The 20,730-nt window shown below is 37.4% G+C and overlaps 1 protein-coding gene across 1 annotated transcript in view; it reads right to left on the bottom strand.

Annotated features, from left to right (window-relative positions):
• LOC150098850 (uncharacterized) overlaps positions 1–20,730 on the bottom strand; it is a 107,592-nt gene that overhangs the window by 24,843 nt on the left and 62,019 nt on the right. The window contains exon 6 of the mRNA XM_090405208.1: positions 3,145–3,238. Within this exon, the coding sequence (XP_090261334.1) occupies positions 3,145–3,238 (94 nt within the window). The remainder of the gene's footprint in view (positions 1–3,144; positions 3,239–20,730) is intronic.

The raw sequence follows: 20,730 nt of genomic DNA, 5'->3' as shown, positions 1-20,730 counted from the left end.
GTTGTTGGTATTAATGAAACATTGCTGACAGAAGATGATAAAGCTAGTGGGATTAAATGTGACGAGAATAAAAAGGGGGGGAAGAGTGTTATTGATGATAGCTGATGAGTTGCAGCCAAGGAGTATAGAAGTTGAACTGCAGGATAGAGAAAAGAGCACATTTGAGGCCATTTGGTGTGAGATTGCGGCTAGCAGAACAAAATATACAATTGGGTGCTGCTATAGACCAGGTGATGGAATAGATGGTGGGAATAGTATGCATAGGCAAATAGAAGAAATGAGTGGAAGGAGGGTAATTATGGGGGATTTCAATTATGGTAACATTGACTGGAAGGAGGAGAGGGCACATGGGAGGAAGGAATTGGATTTTATGCGGTTATTAAGGGACAACTATCTGTGACAGCATGTAATGGAAAATATTAGGGGGCAGAGAGTGCTTGACCTAGTAATCGCATCTGAATGTGGCTGTAACGAACATGACCATGTTGCCACCAATTAGTGAGAGTGATCATAAGGTCATGACTTGGGAGGTGGCTAAAGGAGTGGAATATACAATTAAGACAGGGTACATGTGGAATTACCGTGCTGGTAAGTATGACAAGCTTAGGAGTGTGCTTGGCTCAGTGCCATAGCATGTAAAACTGCAAGGGCTGGATGTTGATAGTGCATGGGAGGTGGTTAAGAAGTGTTTTCAGGAGGCAATGGCTGACTGTATACTAAGAGTCCGAATAATAAATCAAGTGGGGGTTAAATGGATGAATAACACCATTAAGTGTGAGCTGCAAACAAATAAACAATTGTGGAGGAAATTTAAGGAGAAAGGTGACCTGCAGGTGCAGGAACAGTATAAAGTTCAGGCCAGAAAGGTAACAAGGGTGGTAAGAAAAGCAAAAGCGGATTATGAAAGAATATTGGCCATGCAGGCTAAAGAGAATCCCAAACAGTTTTTTCAATATGTTGCAAATAAAAGGAAAAATGTTCATGGCAGAATGATTTTAAAAAATGCTGAGGATAGAGAGGTAACCGAATCAGTCGATATAGTGGAATTACTGAGCAAGCACTTTGCAAGAGTATATCATCCAAGTGGTGACATTGCAGGAATGGAAGAACCAACAGCTTATACTGGAATTGTGATGAATGAAGTAGAGGTAAATAGTCTATTACAGAACCTCAATGTCAATACATCCGTGGGATTGGATGGTATACCAGCTCCTGTCGTACGTGAAGCGGCTAAAGAATTGTCAGTGCCCTTGACCATTTTGTTTAATTTGTCAGTCCCAAGGGGATGGAAAGAGGGGAAAATAGTTCCGCTGCATAAAGGTGGTTCCAAGGCTGCTGTTGAAAATTACCAGCCAATCAGCATAACAGGAATCGTTATCAAAGTCTTGGAGAAAATAGTCAAGAGGAAAATACAAGATTGGATACATGAAAATGGGATACTGTATCGGGGACAGCATGGTTTTGTTAAGGGTAGGTCATGCCTCAGTAACTTGCTCACATATAACACAGTGACGGCTGAACTGGATAAGGGTAATGAGTTTACAGTGATTCTACTGGACCTTGCTAAGGCCTTTGACAGGATACCACATGGAATTCTAATCAGTAAAATGCAGCATATGGGGATGGATATAGGATTGGTGAGATGGATAAGAGAGTGGTTTATTCAGGAGTAGAGTCCAAAAGACGGCCTGTGACTAGTGGTGTGCCACAAGGATCTGTTCTTGGGCCACTGCTGTTTAATTTGTTCGTTAATGATATAGGAAAGGATCTGAGAGGAACAGTTCATTTGTTTGCGGATGATGCAAAGTTGGGTAGGGCAATAGTGAATGCAGATGATGTCAAAATTTTGCAGGATGATTTGGATAGATTGGAGGTCTGGGATAAGGAGAATGGATGTCAATTTAATGTGGCAAAATGTAAGGTTATACATTTTGGGGTGAAAAGATTAGCAGCAGTTTACTACACTGGTGGAACTGTACTCCAGGAAATTGATGAGGCGAGAGATTTAGGAGTGTTGGTGGATAAGGAATTGAAGTTTAGGGGGCACAATGCAATAGTGGCCAAATCAGCTCATCAAATCACTTGGTTGCTGAAGAATACTTTGACAAGCAGAGACAAGCATGTTATTGTTCCTCTGTATCGAGGAACAATAACAATAACTTGATAAGACCCTATCTCGACTACTGTGCCCAGATTTGGTCACCTAGGTTTCTTCTTGATGGGGAGGAGGTGGAGAGGATCCAGAGGCGAGTGACCAAGATGATAGCAGGTCTGTGGAATGAACCTTATGAGAACAGGTTGAGGATTTGTGGGTTGCAGAAATTGGTTGATAGGCGGAGGAGGGAAGATATGATTGAGACATTCAAATTACTGAAGGGTTTCTATAAGATTAATTCAGAAGATATTTTTGAGAACAGGGCTGGTGGTGGGAGGACTAGGGGACATCCATGGAAGCTGGGCAAGAGTGTGGTTAGTAAGGGTGTTAGAGCTGGGTTCTTTACTTTTAGAGTGCTGAATGAGTGGAATAAGCTGCCAGAGTCTGTAGTGGGTGCTATGACAGTGAATGAGTTTAAGGCAAGGTATGATACTGTGTGAATGTCGAATAGTTGTGATGAATATGATTTGGGACCTCCCTCAATGAGTCTAAGGACTCCCTGGAGTTGCCCGTAATAATAATAATATTATTATTACACTGGTTGCCTTACCTAGTAGGACAAAACATGACCCTTGATACTCATCATTCATCTACCTGACAAATCCTTATCTGTCACCAGAAAAATATAAACTATAGATACATCCATCACCATCTCACTATCACTACCCTCCTCTCAACAGTATGGCAGCAGTATTAAAACATTAGCTAACAGACTAAGCACACCATCTGTTCAGACCATACCAACCTCACCAAAGAAAGCAACTATACTCATGAAACCTTATTAATCAATGGTTTCTTCCTCTCTCAAAAAATAATCTGAGTCACAAAAAATTCACTGCCATCCTTATACATCTGAGATCCCCATCTCAAAAGAGTAGCATGAGTTCTTAAAAGATATAACATTCAAACATTTTTTAAGCCTTACCAAATATTAATTGAAAATGTGAAGATTAAATTATGTCAGCTAAAATAAAAACAAAAAACTTCACCTATCAAAAAATTCATATTCATTTGCACCTTGTGGTCTCTGCTGCCTTGCAAAACCCCACACTGTTGCTTCCCTTTGTTTTAGAAATTTTGCAACTGCAAAACAAAAAATAATTAACAAATTAATTAATAAATTAATTTTAAAAATTAATTAATTTTCCTAGGTTCAGAGAAAAGTTAGAATTTTAATTTAATAACTATCACAAATATTTGAAATTTAGACTTAAGAATGAACATTATTTTTACTAGTTAAAGTTACTACCTTATTGGGGAAAAGAAACATGGAAAATTGAGAATGAATAAGGAAGAGAATAGAGGAAATTAGTGAAAAAAAAAACCCATTGAATAACATTAAGTTATATTTTCTTGGATGAACATTTGCTAATGTTAATTTGGAATAAAAATATTACTTAGTAATGGCTTTATGACTTTCATTTTGCTCAAAGTAAAAGAATAAAGAATATTTTTATTCTTTACTTTGAGAAAATTTGACAAATGCAAAGGACAGTAGAATAAAAATAGTCCTAACCTTCGTGTTTAGTGAAACCATTTTCTTACATATGTTCAAAATACTATTGTACAAGGTGTGAGCCAAATGTACTGGCACTTCCTATTCAAAATAAACTGTGAATTTAGTTGTGTTGCCAGTGATAAATAAAGCATTTCTCACTACATTATAGAGCAGGGGTTCCCAACCAAGGGGGAATTTCAGGGTTTCAGGGGGATGAATTGGGAACATAGTGGGGATGGATTATGTGTTAGGCACAAATTTTAAATACTCTATGCTTTACAAATAAAAAAGTTTTCTTAATAGTTTATCATTGTATTTAATTTTTTTTTAAATTAATGGCCATAGCCATTGAAGTCATTAGACAGAATTAACTATAGCTTGAATTAATACATTTAAGATATTAGGCTGCTTGAAAGGAAATCTGTAAAGAATGTTTAGGTTGTAACCTATAAATTTTATTTAGATACATATATTTATCTGTGAAATTGAATATGATTTTCAGAGTTTTTAGATTTTTTAATGGTATGATTTTTACACCCAGGAACTGCACAAATATTCACCTTTTTTTGAAAAGATTAACATACATTTGTTATGACCCAAAATATATTCAACACATTTAAAAAATCTGACATCACACGTACGTAACTTTCACACTAAAACATGGCCTGCCTAATAAGCCCCACCTATTAAGCGCAATTACGTCTTTTCAACTGTCTCTATTAGTTGCAAACTGATAACAACGAAGTTGGCATAGCAGTGTGATGTGCCAAAGTGGTAAGGTAACATTAAGATGATGATTCATATATTCAATATGGATTCACATCTATCAATGGAGAAGAAAGGCCTCAATGTGTTCTTTGTAGCAAAGCATTGTCAAATGATTCTATAAAACCAACAAAGCTGAAGCAACATTTACAAAATGCTCATCCTCAGCACAAGAACAAAAAGCTTTTTTGAATGTCATGACAATGCTCTCAAAAAAGATGAAGCTGAATTCAACATGGATATTGCCAGCCATAACCTATGCCAGCAAAGGTTGGTCGATTGGTCGAGCCTCTGCTACTAATGGCTCACGAAAAAAGTTAAACAAGTTTGAGTAGTTGGAAGAGAATCAACTGTTTGATGCTGTTGGCACACTCTCCCTCGATGAGTCTTTGGACTCCCTGGAGGTGTCAAATAATAATAACAATATTCCAAGAAATGAACCATAAGGTTACTCTGAAGCCTCTTATGTTGTAGCAGGGGAGAGAGAGAGAGATAGAGAGCAAAGAAGAAAAAACCACATGCAACTGGAGAAACTTTGATCAAACCCTGCACTCTCAAAATGGTGGAAATTATGTTGAGAAATGGAGTGGAGAAAAAAGTCGCAGCTATTTCACTATCAAACTAAATAGTAGGTATCCTCCCATGATGAGTCTTTGGACTCCTTGGAGTGTCACAAATAATAATAATAATTAAACTAGTTTAATCACCTGCGATGTTTTGGCTTTCTAAGAAAATCATAAATGCATTAATTCGTCTTTATCATAGTCAAGAAAACTACAGGTTTTCTTTCAAACATGTTTTTCTCATTTCTTTTTCTATTCAATCTCCCAACTGATCATACTGGAAAATGCATCATCATCCTAAACTTCTTATCCATAATATTTCAATGGCATCTCCATGATATTCCAATTCCAGTGATACACTTTTGGTCCATGTTTTTCATGATTGGAAATCATTCATCATGGCCAGTAGGATGGTTAATTCACCACACCATCAGATTAGCTCTGCACTTAGATACTCATCATCATCAATTTCCTGATATGTATTCCCCAAGGGGGGGGGGGGGTTTCAGGTTACTATGACTGCACTATATGATTAAGTGTACATTATTATTAATCGTCCATGTGGTTAGCCTAGTGACTATGTGCTTCACAACCATATGCCCGGGGAAGGAGTGTCCTGGGTTCGATTCCTGTTGATGATGTGAGGAGCTTAAAGATCTTCCTCAGCCATAGCCAAGTCCGGTCTTTGCGGGGGGGGGGACTGCAGGGTTTCCTGCCTCACCTCAGTTTATCTGGGGGTTTTCATCCTGCCGATAGGCAAACTGGCCTCATGAACACACGCACAGATACAGTCATGAATATCGTCTTTAGGAGATGCAGGAATGGAGTGGCAAACTGGCTGCATTAATATGCCAGTAACCCCTCATTTTAAGAGTGGACTCAATCCATCCTAGACAGATGAGAAGCATAGGATATTATTAATCCCTTATCAACAATTTTCCTCCAAAACAATCTATTACTTGCAAGCACTCTAATATTGTCATATCTAACATTTTCTGCTTCTAAAGCCCTTTTGACCGAATCAATCCACCTAGAATTTGGTCTTCCTCTGGGTCTCTTTCCTGCCATCTTGGCATCAAACACCTATTTTGCTAACCTTTCTCCCCCCCCCATTCTATTTAAATGGACATACCACCTTAGATTAGCTCTGCTGACATATTCTTGAATGCTAATAATGTCAAGTTCCTTTCTAATATCTTTATTTTTAATATGATTCTACCATCGATGCCATCAGTTCACTCCTCTAATTTTTCTCATAACCCTCATATCTGTGGTCTCAAGTCTTTGATAGTGCTTTATTTCTAACCCGAATCTCAGATCCATAATTTAAAACTGGTTTAAACACTGTCTTGTATACTGCTAGTTTGGTGTGTTTTGGCTAATTTCTCTCTTATTCCATAAAAATCTATTCAGCCTGGCTACCCAACCATACCGACTTTGTTTATTGTGTTGTCTATTTCCAAAATGTCAATACTACACCTGTAATCTCCCGTCAGCTCGGTACAACTGATAACAGAATTCATCAGGCCACATAACTCTGGTTCACTCTGCAGAGGCCCAGTTTTGATTGTCCCAACACAGGTGAGGCACAATGCCAGATGATGAACCATCAACAGTGGTACACAATTAGGGTGTTGGCTCCCGTAGTCCATGGTATTGTTTGCTCGCTGACTGTTTGGACTTCTGTCATCGAAACTGGTGGTATGGCCATTGATGGTATACTCACAGTAGACCCTTGATACGGATGTCCTTGAGAACCCTGTGGTAGACATACCACTTGGGCAACAGAATAATACTTGTGCCAATAATGATCAAAGTCACTAAGATCACATTTACCCATTTTCATCGATTGCAATACAACAGGGAAGCCCCGATGTCTGTATTTGGTTTGGGTACATTTCACTCCCTGTGGGGGATGCCAGTGTCAACTTTCCATCACCCCTATCTCTAATGTTTTGTCAATTGTGTGTGTGTGTGTGTGTGTGTTAAGTCATTAGCCTCTATATACAAGTTGCCCAGTTGTGTAAATACTTCACACACAAACTTTGTTTACACTTGGATAAAGGATTAAACCAAGAATATAATTTCTTGGCATCTGTAATATATCTGTAATATATATATATATATATACATACATACATACATACATACTTCTTTTCAAGCAGTGTGTGCCCGCGCACACGTGCGTATTCCAAGCAGTGTGTGTGTGCGTGTATATATATATATATATATATACACACACACACACACACACACACACACACACACACACTGCTTGGAAAGAAGTCAACAGACACCAACGTGGGCGAGGTGCATGATGCCATGTAACGAGTCACGTGTTTGTAGCCAGTATGAATTGGAGAAATAGGATGCTTACAAATCAGTGCAACTGTGTCTAGGTGAAATCGCTGTGAGAAGTAAAATGATGGAGTTTGAAAAAGGCATTGTGATTACGATGCCATGTTGCAGTCTATCTGTTCAGCAAATTGTTGACAAACTGGGCCTTCCCAGGTCAACAATCAGTGATGCCATACTGAGATGGAAGAGTAGGGAGTTAACTGCAAGTGCTACCTGCAGTGGATGACCCACCATGCTCACTGAACATGACCATAGGGTGTTGCAAAGGATAATATGTTGAAACCACCATTACCCGGCTGACACAATGAATGCAGCATTCCAGGTATCAACTGGAACAGGAATCTGCATTTTCAGAACTGAGGCTCATAACATTCCATGATAGGACTGCAATATGCAAGCCTCACATTACCCTAACTAACATGGAGCATTGTCTTCAGTGCAAAGAGCACGTACAGTGGAAAGCAGAAGCTTGGAAAGCTGAGTTACAGAGAAATGAATCACGCTACACCCTCTACCAAGCAGATGGAAGGGTGTGGGTATGGCAGATGACTAGTGAATGCCTGTTGCCAGGGTGCCTAACCTCAACTATGGAATTTGGAGATGGTGGTGTGGTGTGGTCCTGTTTTTCCTGGTTTGACCTTAGATCTCTGTTTGTGGTGCCATGAACACTGAACTCTGAGAGGTATCTGTAATTTCTGGACAATACAATGCTTCCTAGCAATAAGTTTTAAAAGAGGTATACCGTGAGTAAACATATCGATACAAAATTAATAACGGAAAAACTCATGTACAAAGATTATTTAATAGTATAATTTTCGCCTGTGTGTCACGGGCATCTTCAGTACATTAAGCACAAATTAAACAATAACTGACAATTCCAAAAACCACCACCTAAGTAGCTGGTGTAAGATAACTAAAAAGGTCAAAAAACTTTCCTAAAAAAATAATAAATAATAATAAAAAAATAAATTAATTAATTAAATAAATAAATAAAATAAAATAAAAAAATCGATACAATAAAAAGTTAGGAAAGATTAGCTGATTTGTAAAGTACTATCTCCCATAAAGGGGATAATCTGTGCTCTTGTGGATTATCTTATTTCGGACAAACGGGAAGATCTGCCTCTATTCGGCTAGAAGAACACCAATCTTATATTGAATACTTTAAACCTGAAAAGTCTGGACTTGCAGAACATGCCATCTTCACTAGACACAAAGTTCACTGGAGAAAGACAAGCGTTCTTCACAAACGTCAGTTTCTCATGGAACGCCTTTATAAAGAAACATATGAAACTCTACTTCATTCTCCTAACTTAAACAGATCTGATGGCTTACGTCTATCCCCTTTATGGGAGATAGTACTTTACAAATCAGCTAATCTTTCCTAACTTTTTATTGTATCGATTTTTTTTATTTTTATTTATTTATTTATTTTTTTTTTTTTTTTAGGAAAGTTTTTTGACCTTTTTAGTTATCTTACACCAACTACTTAGGCGGCGCTTTTTGGAATTGTCAGTTATTGTTTAATTTGTGCTTAATGTACTGAAGATGCCTGTGACACACAGGCGAAAATTATACTATTAAATAATCTTTGTATGTGAGTTTTGCCATTATTAATTTTGTACCAACAATGTTTCCTGTGGTGTTTCTACTGGAACTGACTCATTGGCTCAAATTTTAGGGCATTACTTTTGTAATCCAACAACCCCTCAACCATTAGCTCTATATATTCTTCATAAAACATCAGTAATGCCCTAAAATTTGAGTAAAAAGCCAATAACATTATAAAAGGGGCATTCCTGAATTTGCTCCAATCAGTCAAAATACTCTTGTGCAGAGGCTTAAGTGCTGTGAGGACATTATGTTGACATTATGTGCCGGTGCTCGATGTAATGGTTAACGTCGAACGGGGGATCGGTCGCTTACCGTCGGAGGTAGCCAACAACATCAGACTCGACGTAGCCAACATCCTCATTCACTCTTCGCCTCCAAAAAGTAACTTATCTTATTCCCAACGCATGGCTCTCCAGAAACTACGCAAAGAAAAAAGTATCGTCATCACCAGAGCGGATAAAGGTAATGCCACAGTTGTCCTTAATACCAGCGAATACAATCGTAAAATGAACATTATCCTCCGCAATCGCGCTACCTACATCCCGCTAGAACACGACCCCACAAAAACGCAAGTTAAGAAATTAAAAATCTTACTTAAAAAAGTAACCTCCTGGCCCCCCGACGTCACGAAAAAACTTAAACCTTTCTAAACCTTTCCGCTCCCGTCCCCCCCGAATATACGGTTTACCAAAAATCCACAAACCTAATTCCCCACTCAGGCCTATAGTAGATGCCACCAATGCACCTTGTTACAGACTGTCTAAACAGCTGGCCAACTCTCTGTCCCCCCTCACCGGAAATTCAGCTTCCTATATAAAAAACTCGACCCACTTTAAAGCCCTCACAGAAAATTTAACCTTGAATAATACAGACATATTAGTAAGCTTTGATATCTCCTCCTTGTTTACCAATATTCACTTAACTGACACTTTATCTCTCTTAGAAAACGTTTTTCCCTCTGACATCTTAGATCTCTTTTCCTTTGCCATCAACTCTGGGTATTTCGCTTGGAATAACAAAATCTACAAGCAGATAGAGGGAACCGCCATGGGCTCTCCCCTCTCACCCCCCCCTTGCCAATTTCTATATGGAAGATTTCGAAAAACGAGCCATAGACTCAGCCCCACTCAAACCTTCTATCTGGCTAAGATATGTAGATGATGTGTTCTCTATTTGGCCTCATGGCCCAGACACATTAGATTCCTTCCTTGGTCATCTCAATAGCCTACATCCAAGAATCCAGTTTACTATGGAAAAGGAAAAGAACAATTGTTTACCCTTCCTAGACACCTTAGTCACGCACCTGCCTAATGATACACTTGCCTTCACTGTATGCAGAAAACCCACACACACAGGCAGATACATTCACAAACTCTCCCACCACCACCACCCCTCACAACAATATGGCATCATTAAAACCCTTACCAAGAGCGCCCACAATCTTTGTTCCAGTGGAACCGCCCTCACTACTGAGCTTAACCACATACACAGAACTTTCCTCTCCAATGGCTACAGCGAACACAGCATCAAAAAAATAATCAATTCCTCCCCCATTCCCCGTCTCTCTCGTCAACAAGAATTTAAAAATGCCATCACCATACCCTACATCCGTGGCACTTCAGAAAAAATAGCCAAGATACTAAAAAAGTATAACCTACACACAGCATATAAGCCCTACCGCAAACTGGCTACCCTTATCCGTTCTATGAAAGATCAGCTCCCTCCTCTCTCTCTGCCTGGAGTTTACAAAGTACCCTGTTCCTGTAAGCTTGCGTACTTTGAACAGACAGGCAGATCAGCATCCATCCGCCTAGAGGAACACAAGTCGTACATCATTAAACACAACTATGGCCATTCAGGCTTGGCTGACCATGTTTTGGACACTACCCACAGAGTATCATGGAAGAAAACCACCATGCTCCAGCACAGCAAATTCAAGAAAGAGAGACGTTTCTTAGAAGCAGCAGCAGCTCTCAAAAACCAACCAAATCTTAACAAATACGGTTGCATTAAGCTTCCGAAGATTTGGGAAACAGTCATCACCAGAGGTCCCACCTTACATTCCAGGCCACCTACAACTGCCCTTAGAGGGCGCTCCACCTAGATAGGACTTTATTGCCACCCATGTGGTTGGGCTTAGTATTGTAAGTTTTTGTGTGCATGTTACATTAATTGTCTTTGTAATCCCCGTAGATGTCCTAGTGACTAGGACGAAATATAGGAAGTATTAAATTCTATTTTAATTCTTTTTGAGTGTTGTAAAAAATCCATTAAACCTCCAACATAATAATACAGTCAAAATACTATGACTGGATGAAAAGAGGTTATCAGATATACTAACTTACAGAAGTTATGGTTCTCTGATCCTTCCCTTCTTCATTCTGTAAAACAGTCTTAAACAGACAGCATATATTGCGTGGAGATTGGAGTCTGATGCATTTTAAACTAAGCTGTTTGCATAGTACTGAGTTAGGCGGTTGCTTCTGTTTATGTAAGTTTATGTAATTTCACTCTCCACAGCAATGAAACAAAAATAACTTTTCAGCTGGTTATAAGTTATGCCATTTACTGAATATCTATGCATCTTATTTAATGGGTAGGATGAAATAATGCATCAAATTTTCAGGAAAGAAAAACAGTTTTATTATACAGTTTCAGTTTAAGAAAAAGAATGCTTATTTCTTGATATATGTTAACTTCATGCATGGTCTCCATCACCAATATGAAATATTGCCAAAGTTTAGCAACATTTTATAACAAAGTTACAAACTGTTTTAATAATTTCAGTTTTTGACATTCAAAAATTTTATAAAATTATTTATCAACACAATTTTTATTCTATTTGTGGAGATGAAGATAAGTGAATTTAATTATAACAATAAATTAAAAGATAAATTTCAAAATGGAATATTAAAATAAACTGTATTACATGTTTCTTTTAATAGGGCAAAGAAATTAATAAGAATTACATCAATCTCTTTCCAATTTTTTTTTAAATATAGGATTGCTCAAAATATGTAAGTTAACCAATTTATTAAAATACAGAATGTTTTTGTATCTCAATGAATGTCATCAGATACTCCACAGCAGACAGCACATGAGATTAAGGAATGCTATAGGCTGTGTTGTCTAAGATTCCCACGATATGTCTTGTGACTCCACACAGGTCCTGAATAACAATTAATAATGTCAAGTTCCTTTTCAATAACTACATTTTTAATATGGCTCCGCTTTTGATAACATTTATTAAATCTCTCATATCTGCACTTTTCAGTTTGATCATGATTTGTCTTGTGACTCCACACAGGTCCTGAATAACAATTAATAATGTCAAGTTCCTTTTCAATAACTACATTTTTAATATGGCTCCGCTTTTGATAACATTTATTAAATCTCTCATATCTGCACTTTTCAGTTTGATCAACTGTTTTTTTTTTTTACTTCTGAGATCCATGTTAAAATTAGTTTCATAGCTACCAAACTATGAAATATGAAAAATTAGAGACTGTCTTCTGATCTCAAATTTGAAAGAAATAGTTCAGCTTTTGTTACACCTTACTAATTTCTGAGCAAATTTATACAGTATGTGAACTATTGAAATCTTAATTAAGTGCAATTTTTCTCACATATTTATTTTGTCATGAATAGCAAAGAACTTGCCATTTTTTTAATTTCTAAAAATGTATAAAAATATATCTATTAACTTAATGTAATCTTTCAGATCTCCTCAATAGCTCAGTCTGTATTGATACCCTACCCTTCACTTCGGATGAAAATATGGATTATAATCCTCTCTAAAATATTAAGAACCTTTATCAGAGCAATTAAAGGAAAATATTAGCCAGTCTCATACAGAGATGGCAGGGTTTTCCTTCTGGAAACTTGGGTTTTTTTATTCAGCAAAATAGATAAATTGGTCAGAAGAACATACAATTTGCAACCATGCAGGATTAACTGCCCTGTTGTAAGCATTAACAAGTTTCTAAGAAGCTAAGTTATTTCACTGAGTTCTGGAATAGAAATTATGCAGAGTGCTGTATCTCATACCAACTCTGTGTAAGTAGTATGGCTGTGACAGGCCATTGAGTGTAACACACACACCCACACCCACACACACACAAAGGAAGATGAAATGTAACTTTCAGAATCTGTACCATAAACTTAACGTCAGAGAGTATCTATTAGAGGGTATCTGGAGAGTTCATCGAAAGACAATTTAACGAATGACAATTTACCGAAACTGTCAGGAAAATTAGAACTACTTCGTGAGGAAATGAAAAGATATCGGTGGGATATATTAGAATTGGCAGAGATGGGATGGACATCATCTGGAGAGATCAATGGATGCGAAGTAATATGGTCAGGACATAACACCACGCACGAAGCAGGAGTAGGCTTCCTTCTTAGCAAAAGAGCTCAAGAGGCACCGTTAGGCTACAAACCAGTCAATAAACGAATCATAGTAGCAAGATTTCGGGCAAAACCATTCAACATATCAATAGTCCAGTTTTATGCACCCACATCTGACAGCACAGATGAGGATATTGACTTATTCTACAAAGATCTGACAGAGACGATAGAAACAATACCAAAGCAACATGTGCTGATTATTGAAGGCGATTGGAATGCCAAAGTTGGAATAGATAATGATGGTTGGGAAAGAGTCATGGGAAAATATGGTTTCAGAGAAAGAAATTAACGAGGTGAAAAATGGTTAGAATTGGCTGTGGACCACGAGATGATGATCTGTAACACAAGATTCCAACAAAAGGAGTGTAGAAAATGGACGTGGCGATCAAAAGATGGGAAAACCAAAAACATGATTGATATGATTATGATTAAAAGAAGATGGATAACATCAGTACAGCAATGTCGAACTTTTCAAGGAGCGGATATAGACTCGGACCATAGTTTAGTGATTGCAAACATCAAGTTGAAATTAAAAAAGAAATATAAACCCCAACATCAGAATAGAAGAGATACAGCACGAATGAGTGAAGCAGAAATGGGAAGAAGGTACAGAACAGTGTTAGAAGAGAAACTTAAAAGTGTGGAGAAAGAAAAAACTCGAATTTAAGAGTGAAAAGAGTAATGAAGCCGATAGAAGATGCAGTTGAATAAACAGTACCAGAAGAAGAGAAGATCAAGAAGAAATGGATTACACAAGAAACACTGAAGTACAGGAGAAAAGAATGTTGAAGATAAGAAGGGATACATCAGAACAAATAGAAGAGCAAGATAAAAAAGGCAAAGTATTGATGAATAAAGAAAAAATTGTACAGCGGTGGACAAGATACTGCAGTGAGTTATATGAAGAAAAACTAGATTCAGATAGCGTTGGGAAACTGACTGAAGAATTGAAGCAGATATCACCACCAGGTAATGAGCATGATATGGACATTTTAAGAGGAGAGGTAGAAAAAGCAATAGGATGGCTAAAACACAACAAGAGTCCTGGTAACGATAACATTACTGGAGAAATGATTAAACATGGTGGTGAAAGTATGGTTACAGAAATGCACCAACTATGTAATATGGTATGGAAAGAAGGGAAAATGCCAGAGGAGTGGGTGAAATCAATATTAGTAACATTATACAAGAAAGGCAGGGCCAGTTTTATCATTAGGGGAACTTAGGCAATTGCCTAGGGGCACCCGATTTTGCTACATAGTTCAGGAAAAAATTACAACCTTTGAAAAATATTAGTAAAACCTTGATTAATATTAAAAAAAAACTGAAATAAGTCAAGTTGTCCTGGTGCTTGCTGATGATCCTACATTATTTTTGCCTTTCTCTATTTCTTCCACTCCCCTGCTCTTTGTATACTTAACCTCAAGTGCAGAGATTTTTCCTCCTTCTGGCATCTGTCCCAAGATGAGTGGGGAAGTTCCAGGGTATCCCTCAAACTAATAATCAGTGGTCACGACTAACTAACTGTTCTCACTTCTCATCTTCATTCCCTACAGACTTAATTCTGTTGATTTTTAGATTAAGCCCTGTTTTTGCAAGCTGTCTGAGGTCTGAGAAGTTGGGGATTAGTATAGGGGGTGCCTAAATTTTCTTTGTAGAAAGGAAATAAGCTAGAATGTAAAAATTATAGAACAATTGCCTTGATAAGTCACCTTGGTAAAGTGATGATGATCATATTGACAGAAAGATTGAGAACACAATTGGAAGCATACCTTGCAGACGAGCAAGCAGGATTTAGGAAGGATAGAACTACAATTCAACAGATTTTGACAATGAGGTTAATAGCAGAGAAAGCTAGGAAAAACAAAAACATATATACTTGCTTTGTTGATTTTCAGAAAGCATTTGACAGTATTGACCAGAAAGTGACATTAGAAGTTCTGGAATCCTATGGAATTGATAAAAAAACTAATAGCTATATTAAAAAATGTTTATCAGAATGCAGTTGCAGCAGTTAGAATAGGTGATGATTTGGGGAAATGGTTTAAAACAAGCAGAGGTAATAGACAGGGAGACCCAATATCACCAAGCATTTTCGTCACACATTTAGAAAGAGCAATGGACAAACTGAAGGAAGATGCCAAAGGAATATCTGTACACGGAATGAGAATTAACAATCTACGATTTGCAGGTGACATTGTTATTATTGAAGAAGACGAAAGAGAACTGCAAAAAACACTGAAACTGTTAAATGAGGAAGGGAAGAGATTTGAACTTGTTATGAACTTGGAAAAAACAAAGACAATGGTATTTGGTGAGAAGAACATGAAACAAAAGATACAAGTGGATGGAACTGATATAGAAAATGTAGAACAATTCACATATTTGGGAAGTATCTGACATATGACTTGGACTGTAAAAAAGAAATAAAGATCAGGATTGCAAAGGGAAGAACAAATCTGAAGGCCATGGATAACATCTGGAAAAGTAAAGTGATCAGCCTGCAAACAAAACTAAGAGTAGTGGAAACATGCATCTTCAGCGGTGTACTGTATGGATCTGAAACATGGGTAATAAATAAAGAATCAAGAAAAAGAATTTTGGCATTTGAAAGAACTTGTTACAGGAAGATTCTAAGAATAGGATGGGTACACAAAATCACCAATGAAAAGCTCTATCAGAAGATATAACCAAAACAGAATCTAATGCAGAAGATTATAAAATGGAAGCTGCAATTATTTGGACATATCTGTAGAATGAGTGAGGACCGGAAGATAAAGACATTTATGTTTGGTATTTTGGATGGTTTAAACAGAAGAGGTAGACTATACAGAGAATGGATAGATGATATAAAAGATTGGTGTGGAATGGGCATACAAAAACTGCGACACTGTGCACTGGACAAAGAAAGGTGAAAGAAGATAGTGAAGCAGGCATCAGACATCAATGGGCAGTGAGCCCATGGTTCGTGATGATGATGATGAATTTACCGAAAGGCAATTTATCAAAAATACAATTAATTGAACAACAGTTGATCTTTCGAAAAAGCTATTAATCAAAAGATGATTCCCTGAAAAATAACAATTCATCGAAAAATGAATTATAAGGCATGTGGAGTGAAGATGAGTGTGGAAATTTTTTGTTTTGCTTTGAGAAGGATATACCTTTCTTCTTCTTCACTTCACATCTACAGATGCTGTATGGTCGGTGATGTGCCTCACCAGGCCTCGCCATATAGTCCTGTTGTTTGCTTTTCTAGCGCCTAAACTCTCTGCAGATCAGTCAGTCCACACGCGGCATCCATCCATCTCATTGATGGTCTACCCCTGCCTCTTTTTCTAGGAACTTTACCTTCTGTTACTGTTCTGAGTAGTCCCCCTTTCATCCTTTCTATGTGTTCAAAATATTTTAACTTTCTTCTATCAATATCCTTAAGAAGCCTTAAAGTTCTGCTGATCTTTTCTAACACCCATTCATTTGGATGCCTTTCAGTATATGATATCTTCAACAGCCTTCTGTAGCACCACATCTCAAAAGCAGATATCCTTTTCTTATCTGACTTCTTTAGGTTCGTCTCACATCCATAAGTCGCTCTTGGAAAAACAACTGCATCCAAAATCCTCAACTTTGTTTCCATGGAGATAGATCCATCCTTCCAGATTTTAGACAGGTCTCTGAGTGTTGTTTTAGCCATTCCTAACCTTTTTCTGACATCTTCTGAACAGCAATTCTTCACATTAATAATCTGATCCCAGGTACTCAAACTTGCTGACTTCCTCAATTCTTTCTCCATTAAGGTACACTTGTTTCTCAAGAGCTTCTCTGTTTGCATTTCCTTTGAGAACCATAATCTTTGTCTTGCTAGGATTGAGTTGAAGTTCTCTGTTATTACTGATCTTGTTAACTTTGTCAAGAATTAGTCCTAGTTCTTCCATGTCATTACAAAGGAGTACTGTATCATCAGCATACCTCAGATTACTGATCAATCTACCTCCTATCCTAATTCCTGTCCTGAGCTCATCCAATGCTTCAATCATGATGTCCTCTGCATATATACTAAACAAGTGAGGAGAAAGTAAACATCCTTGCCTAACTCCTTTTCAAACTTGAAGCCAGTCAGTCAATCCAACACCTGTTCTTACCGTAGCTTGTTGCACCTTATACAAGTTGGCTCTCAACCTGATAGTGTGTTGAGGAAAACTCATTCTTTTCATTACTTCTCACAGTTTCACATGCTCAACACAGTCAAAAGCTTTAGAGTAGTCTAAGAAACACATTACCAGAGGGAGTCTGAATTCTTTATATTTTTCTATGATCTGTCTAAGGCAAAGGATCTGATCTCTGGTGCCCTTACCTTTCCTAAAACCAGCTTGTTCCTCAGGCATCTCTGCCTCAACTTTGGCCCCAATCCTATTTAGCATGATCTTCAATAAAATTTTGCTTACATGGGATATCAAACTAATAGGTCTATAATTCTTGCATGCCTTTATATCACCTTTCTTATGTAGTGGTATGAAAACTGACTTCTTCCAGTCTCTAGGCCATGATCCTGTCTCCCATATCCTTGTAATCAATCTATGAAACACTCTTATCCCTCCATCCCCTGTGGACTTAATTAACTCTGCTGGGATTTAATCTGCACCTGGGCCTTATTGCTGTTGAGCTGCTTAACTGCTCTTTCAACTTCATGCCTAAGTGGAGGAGGTTCCAAATCAAAATTTTCCTGGTGGGAGGGCTCCACATTTTCTTTATCCACTCTGTTGTACAGTTCCTCACAGTATTCTTTCCATCTGTTTTTGATTTCCAACTCTTCTGTTAGTAATGATCCATTCCTGTCTTTGATGACATTCAATTTAAGCTTAAACTTGTGCTTTAAGTCATGAACTAAATGAAACATCCTTTTATAATTGTGCCTTCTCATCTGGAACTCTATTTCTTCACATTTGTTAGTATAGAACTTTTCCTTGACCTGCTTGATGGCTCTTCTGACTTCTCTGTTTAATCTCTTGTATTCTTCAGTCCCTGTGTCTCTTTGTTTTTCCAATCGCCTTCTTTTGATTAGTTCCCATGTTGAATCTGATATCCATGGATCTCTTGTTCTTATTGGTGTATGATGTATGATGTTATACAGTATGGGGGGGAGTCACTACCCAGACTGGTTTCGACCTTTTTTGAGGTCTCGTCAGTGGGAGCTAGACCAACAATATACTTCAGGATGAAACGATGCAGAACTTGTATACTTTACGATACATGTTGCTAAAAAAGGTGTCACATTACAAAAAGCACCAAAAATTACTGAAAAAGAGAGCCAAAAGGCTTCATTTAGGCAATGCAAAATTATTCAAATTAAGTGGATATTGAATCCAACATTATTTCATAGCCGAATATAGAGACTATAAAAGTTTCGGCAGATACAAGCGTAAGCCAACCTTACATGACAGGGCAACTCGTAGTAAAGGTAAAGCAAGCTCCGATCACTGTCCTTAATATTTTCCCATAATGTAAAACACATCTCCTAGGTCCTAGGAGATGTATGATGTTATACATTATGGGGAAAGGTCACTACCCAGGTCTTGTCGGTGGGAGCTAGACCAAGAATATACTCAGGATGAAGTGATGCAGAACTTGTACTTTACGATACGAGTTGCTAAAAATGGTGTCACATTACAAAAGGCACCAAAAAATTACTGAAAAAGAGAGCCAAAAGGCTTCACTTCGGCAATGCAAAATTATTCAAATTAAGTGGATATTGAATCCAACATTATTTCATAGCTGAATATAGAAACTACAAGAGTTTCATGTCGAATATAACTATAAAAGTTCCAGCAGATACAAGCATATGCCAACCTTACATGACATCTGCCGTTATATCCTTTTATAATCTTGTATATCCTGAAACTTTTATAGTCTCTATGTTCGGCATGAAACTCTTGTAGTTTCTATATTTGGCTATGAAATAATGTTGGATTCAATATCCACTTAATTTAAATAATTTTGCATTGCCGAAGTGAAGCCTTTTTGGCTCTTTTTTTCAGTACAAATATATTCTGATAGGTTTTCATTGCATCATACATGAGGAGACTTTATGTGCAAAAGCTGGCCTAAGGAACTTCAAGAAGTGATGTAAACAGTAACCAAGGTTGTTAATTACATTTCTGCACGTGCTTTGAATAAAAGATAATTTCAGAATCTGTTCATTCGCTTAATCGAGGTCTTGTTCTGAAACAGTTTCTTGGATGCCTGGAGGAGATAAATCTCTTTTTGAATAATCAACAATGTCTTATAAAGAAATATAGGACATCATGTGGGTTTGTAAACTGATGTTTATTGCAGATTTTTGCAAACATTTAAATGACTTATGTTTGATGATATAAACTGTGAATTGTAAATTAGGTATAAACAATTTACAATTCACAGCCAGCGAAAGACCAAAACACAAAGAGACGTAATGAGCAACGAATATTGTAAATAAACAGCCACGGAAACGCACAGCAATTGTTTCGCGGGAGCCACTTGTTGCTAAATCCTTCATATGAGCGACTGATGCATTTTACTATGGAAAGGCTGGAATATTTCGATAAACACCTGGAACAAAAATGATATTAAAGAAACTGACATAACCACAAGAAAGAACATCTTAAAATCCTTTAACCCCATGTTTCATCAAATTGTAATAATCTGTTCTTTTTCTTTCAGGATAGCCAGCCTGGTTGGCCGAGTGGTTAGCGTATCTGCTCTCCAGCCAAAAGGCTGCAGGTTCGAATCCCACCGTGGGTGGATGTTTGTGATTGTCTGTGAAAGCACTAGTGGTGGTAGTCGGCGGTAGTTGACGTTGGTGTCAGATGATGAAGGTTGGTGGAGTAGTGAAACGAAGAATTTATGCCCTCCCTCGATGAGTGATATAATAATAATAATAATAATAATATATAAGAAGACCTAAAATTATCTGATTTTTGTTCTGGATGTTCATCAGAATTTTCCAGCCCTTCCCCTCCTCATATAAATGGACACTCATTATAATTAAAAAGCATGGTATAAGTGGATCGTTGTAAAGTGAAGCGTCATAAGACTGGTATTACTGTAAAAATAATAACTTAGAGTATTATTTGCCCCAAGACACTAGTCTCGGGGCCTATAAATCCTTCTCGCATTATTGTTAAATTAAAACATAATCACTAAAGCTTTCTGGTTAGATCAGTTTAAAAAAAAATAAAAGTAATAAATAAAAAAGTAGTAAATAACATTTTTGGCATAATGTCTTTCTCACAAGCAAACAAAAAAAGTTAGCTGTTAGAAGATTCTCAAAGCAGGGAGATACGAGGTGATATCAAAAAGTTTCGAGACTAGCTCTGTTTATGAGAAATTAC

This window comes from Typopeltis vanoorti, chromosome 15 (genome assembly GCF_054136105.1).
Source record: "Typopeltis vanoorti isolate ZY-2024b chromosome 15, IOZ_Tvanoo_1.0, whole genome shotgun sequence".
NCBI lineage: Eukaryota > Metazoa > Arthropoda > Arachnida > Uropygi > Thelyphonidae > Typopeltis > Typopeltis vanoorti.
Note: the sequence above shows the minus strand (reverse complement) of the source record. Positions and strands in the feature narration are given on the sequence as shown.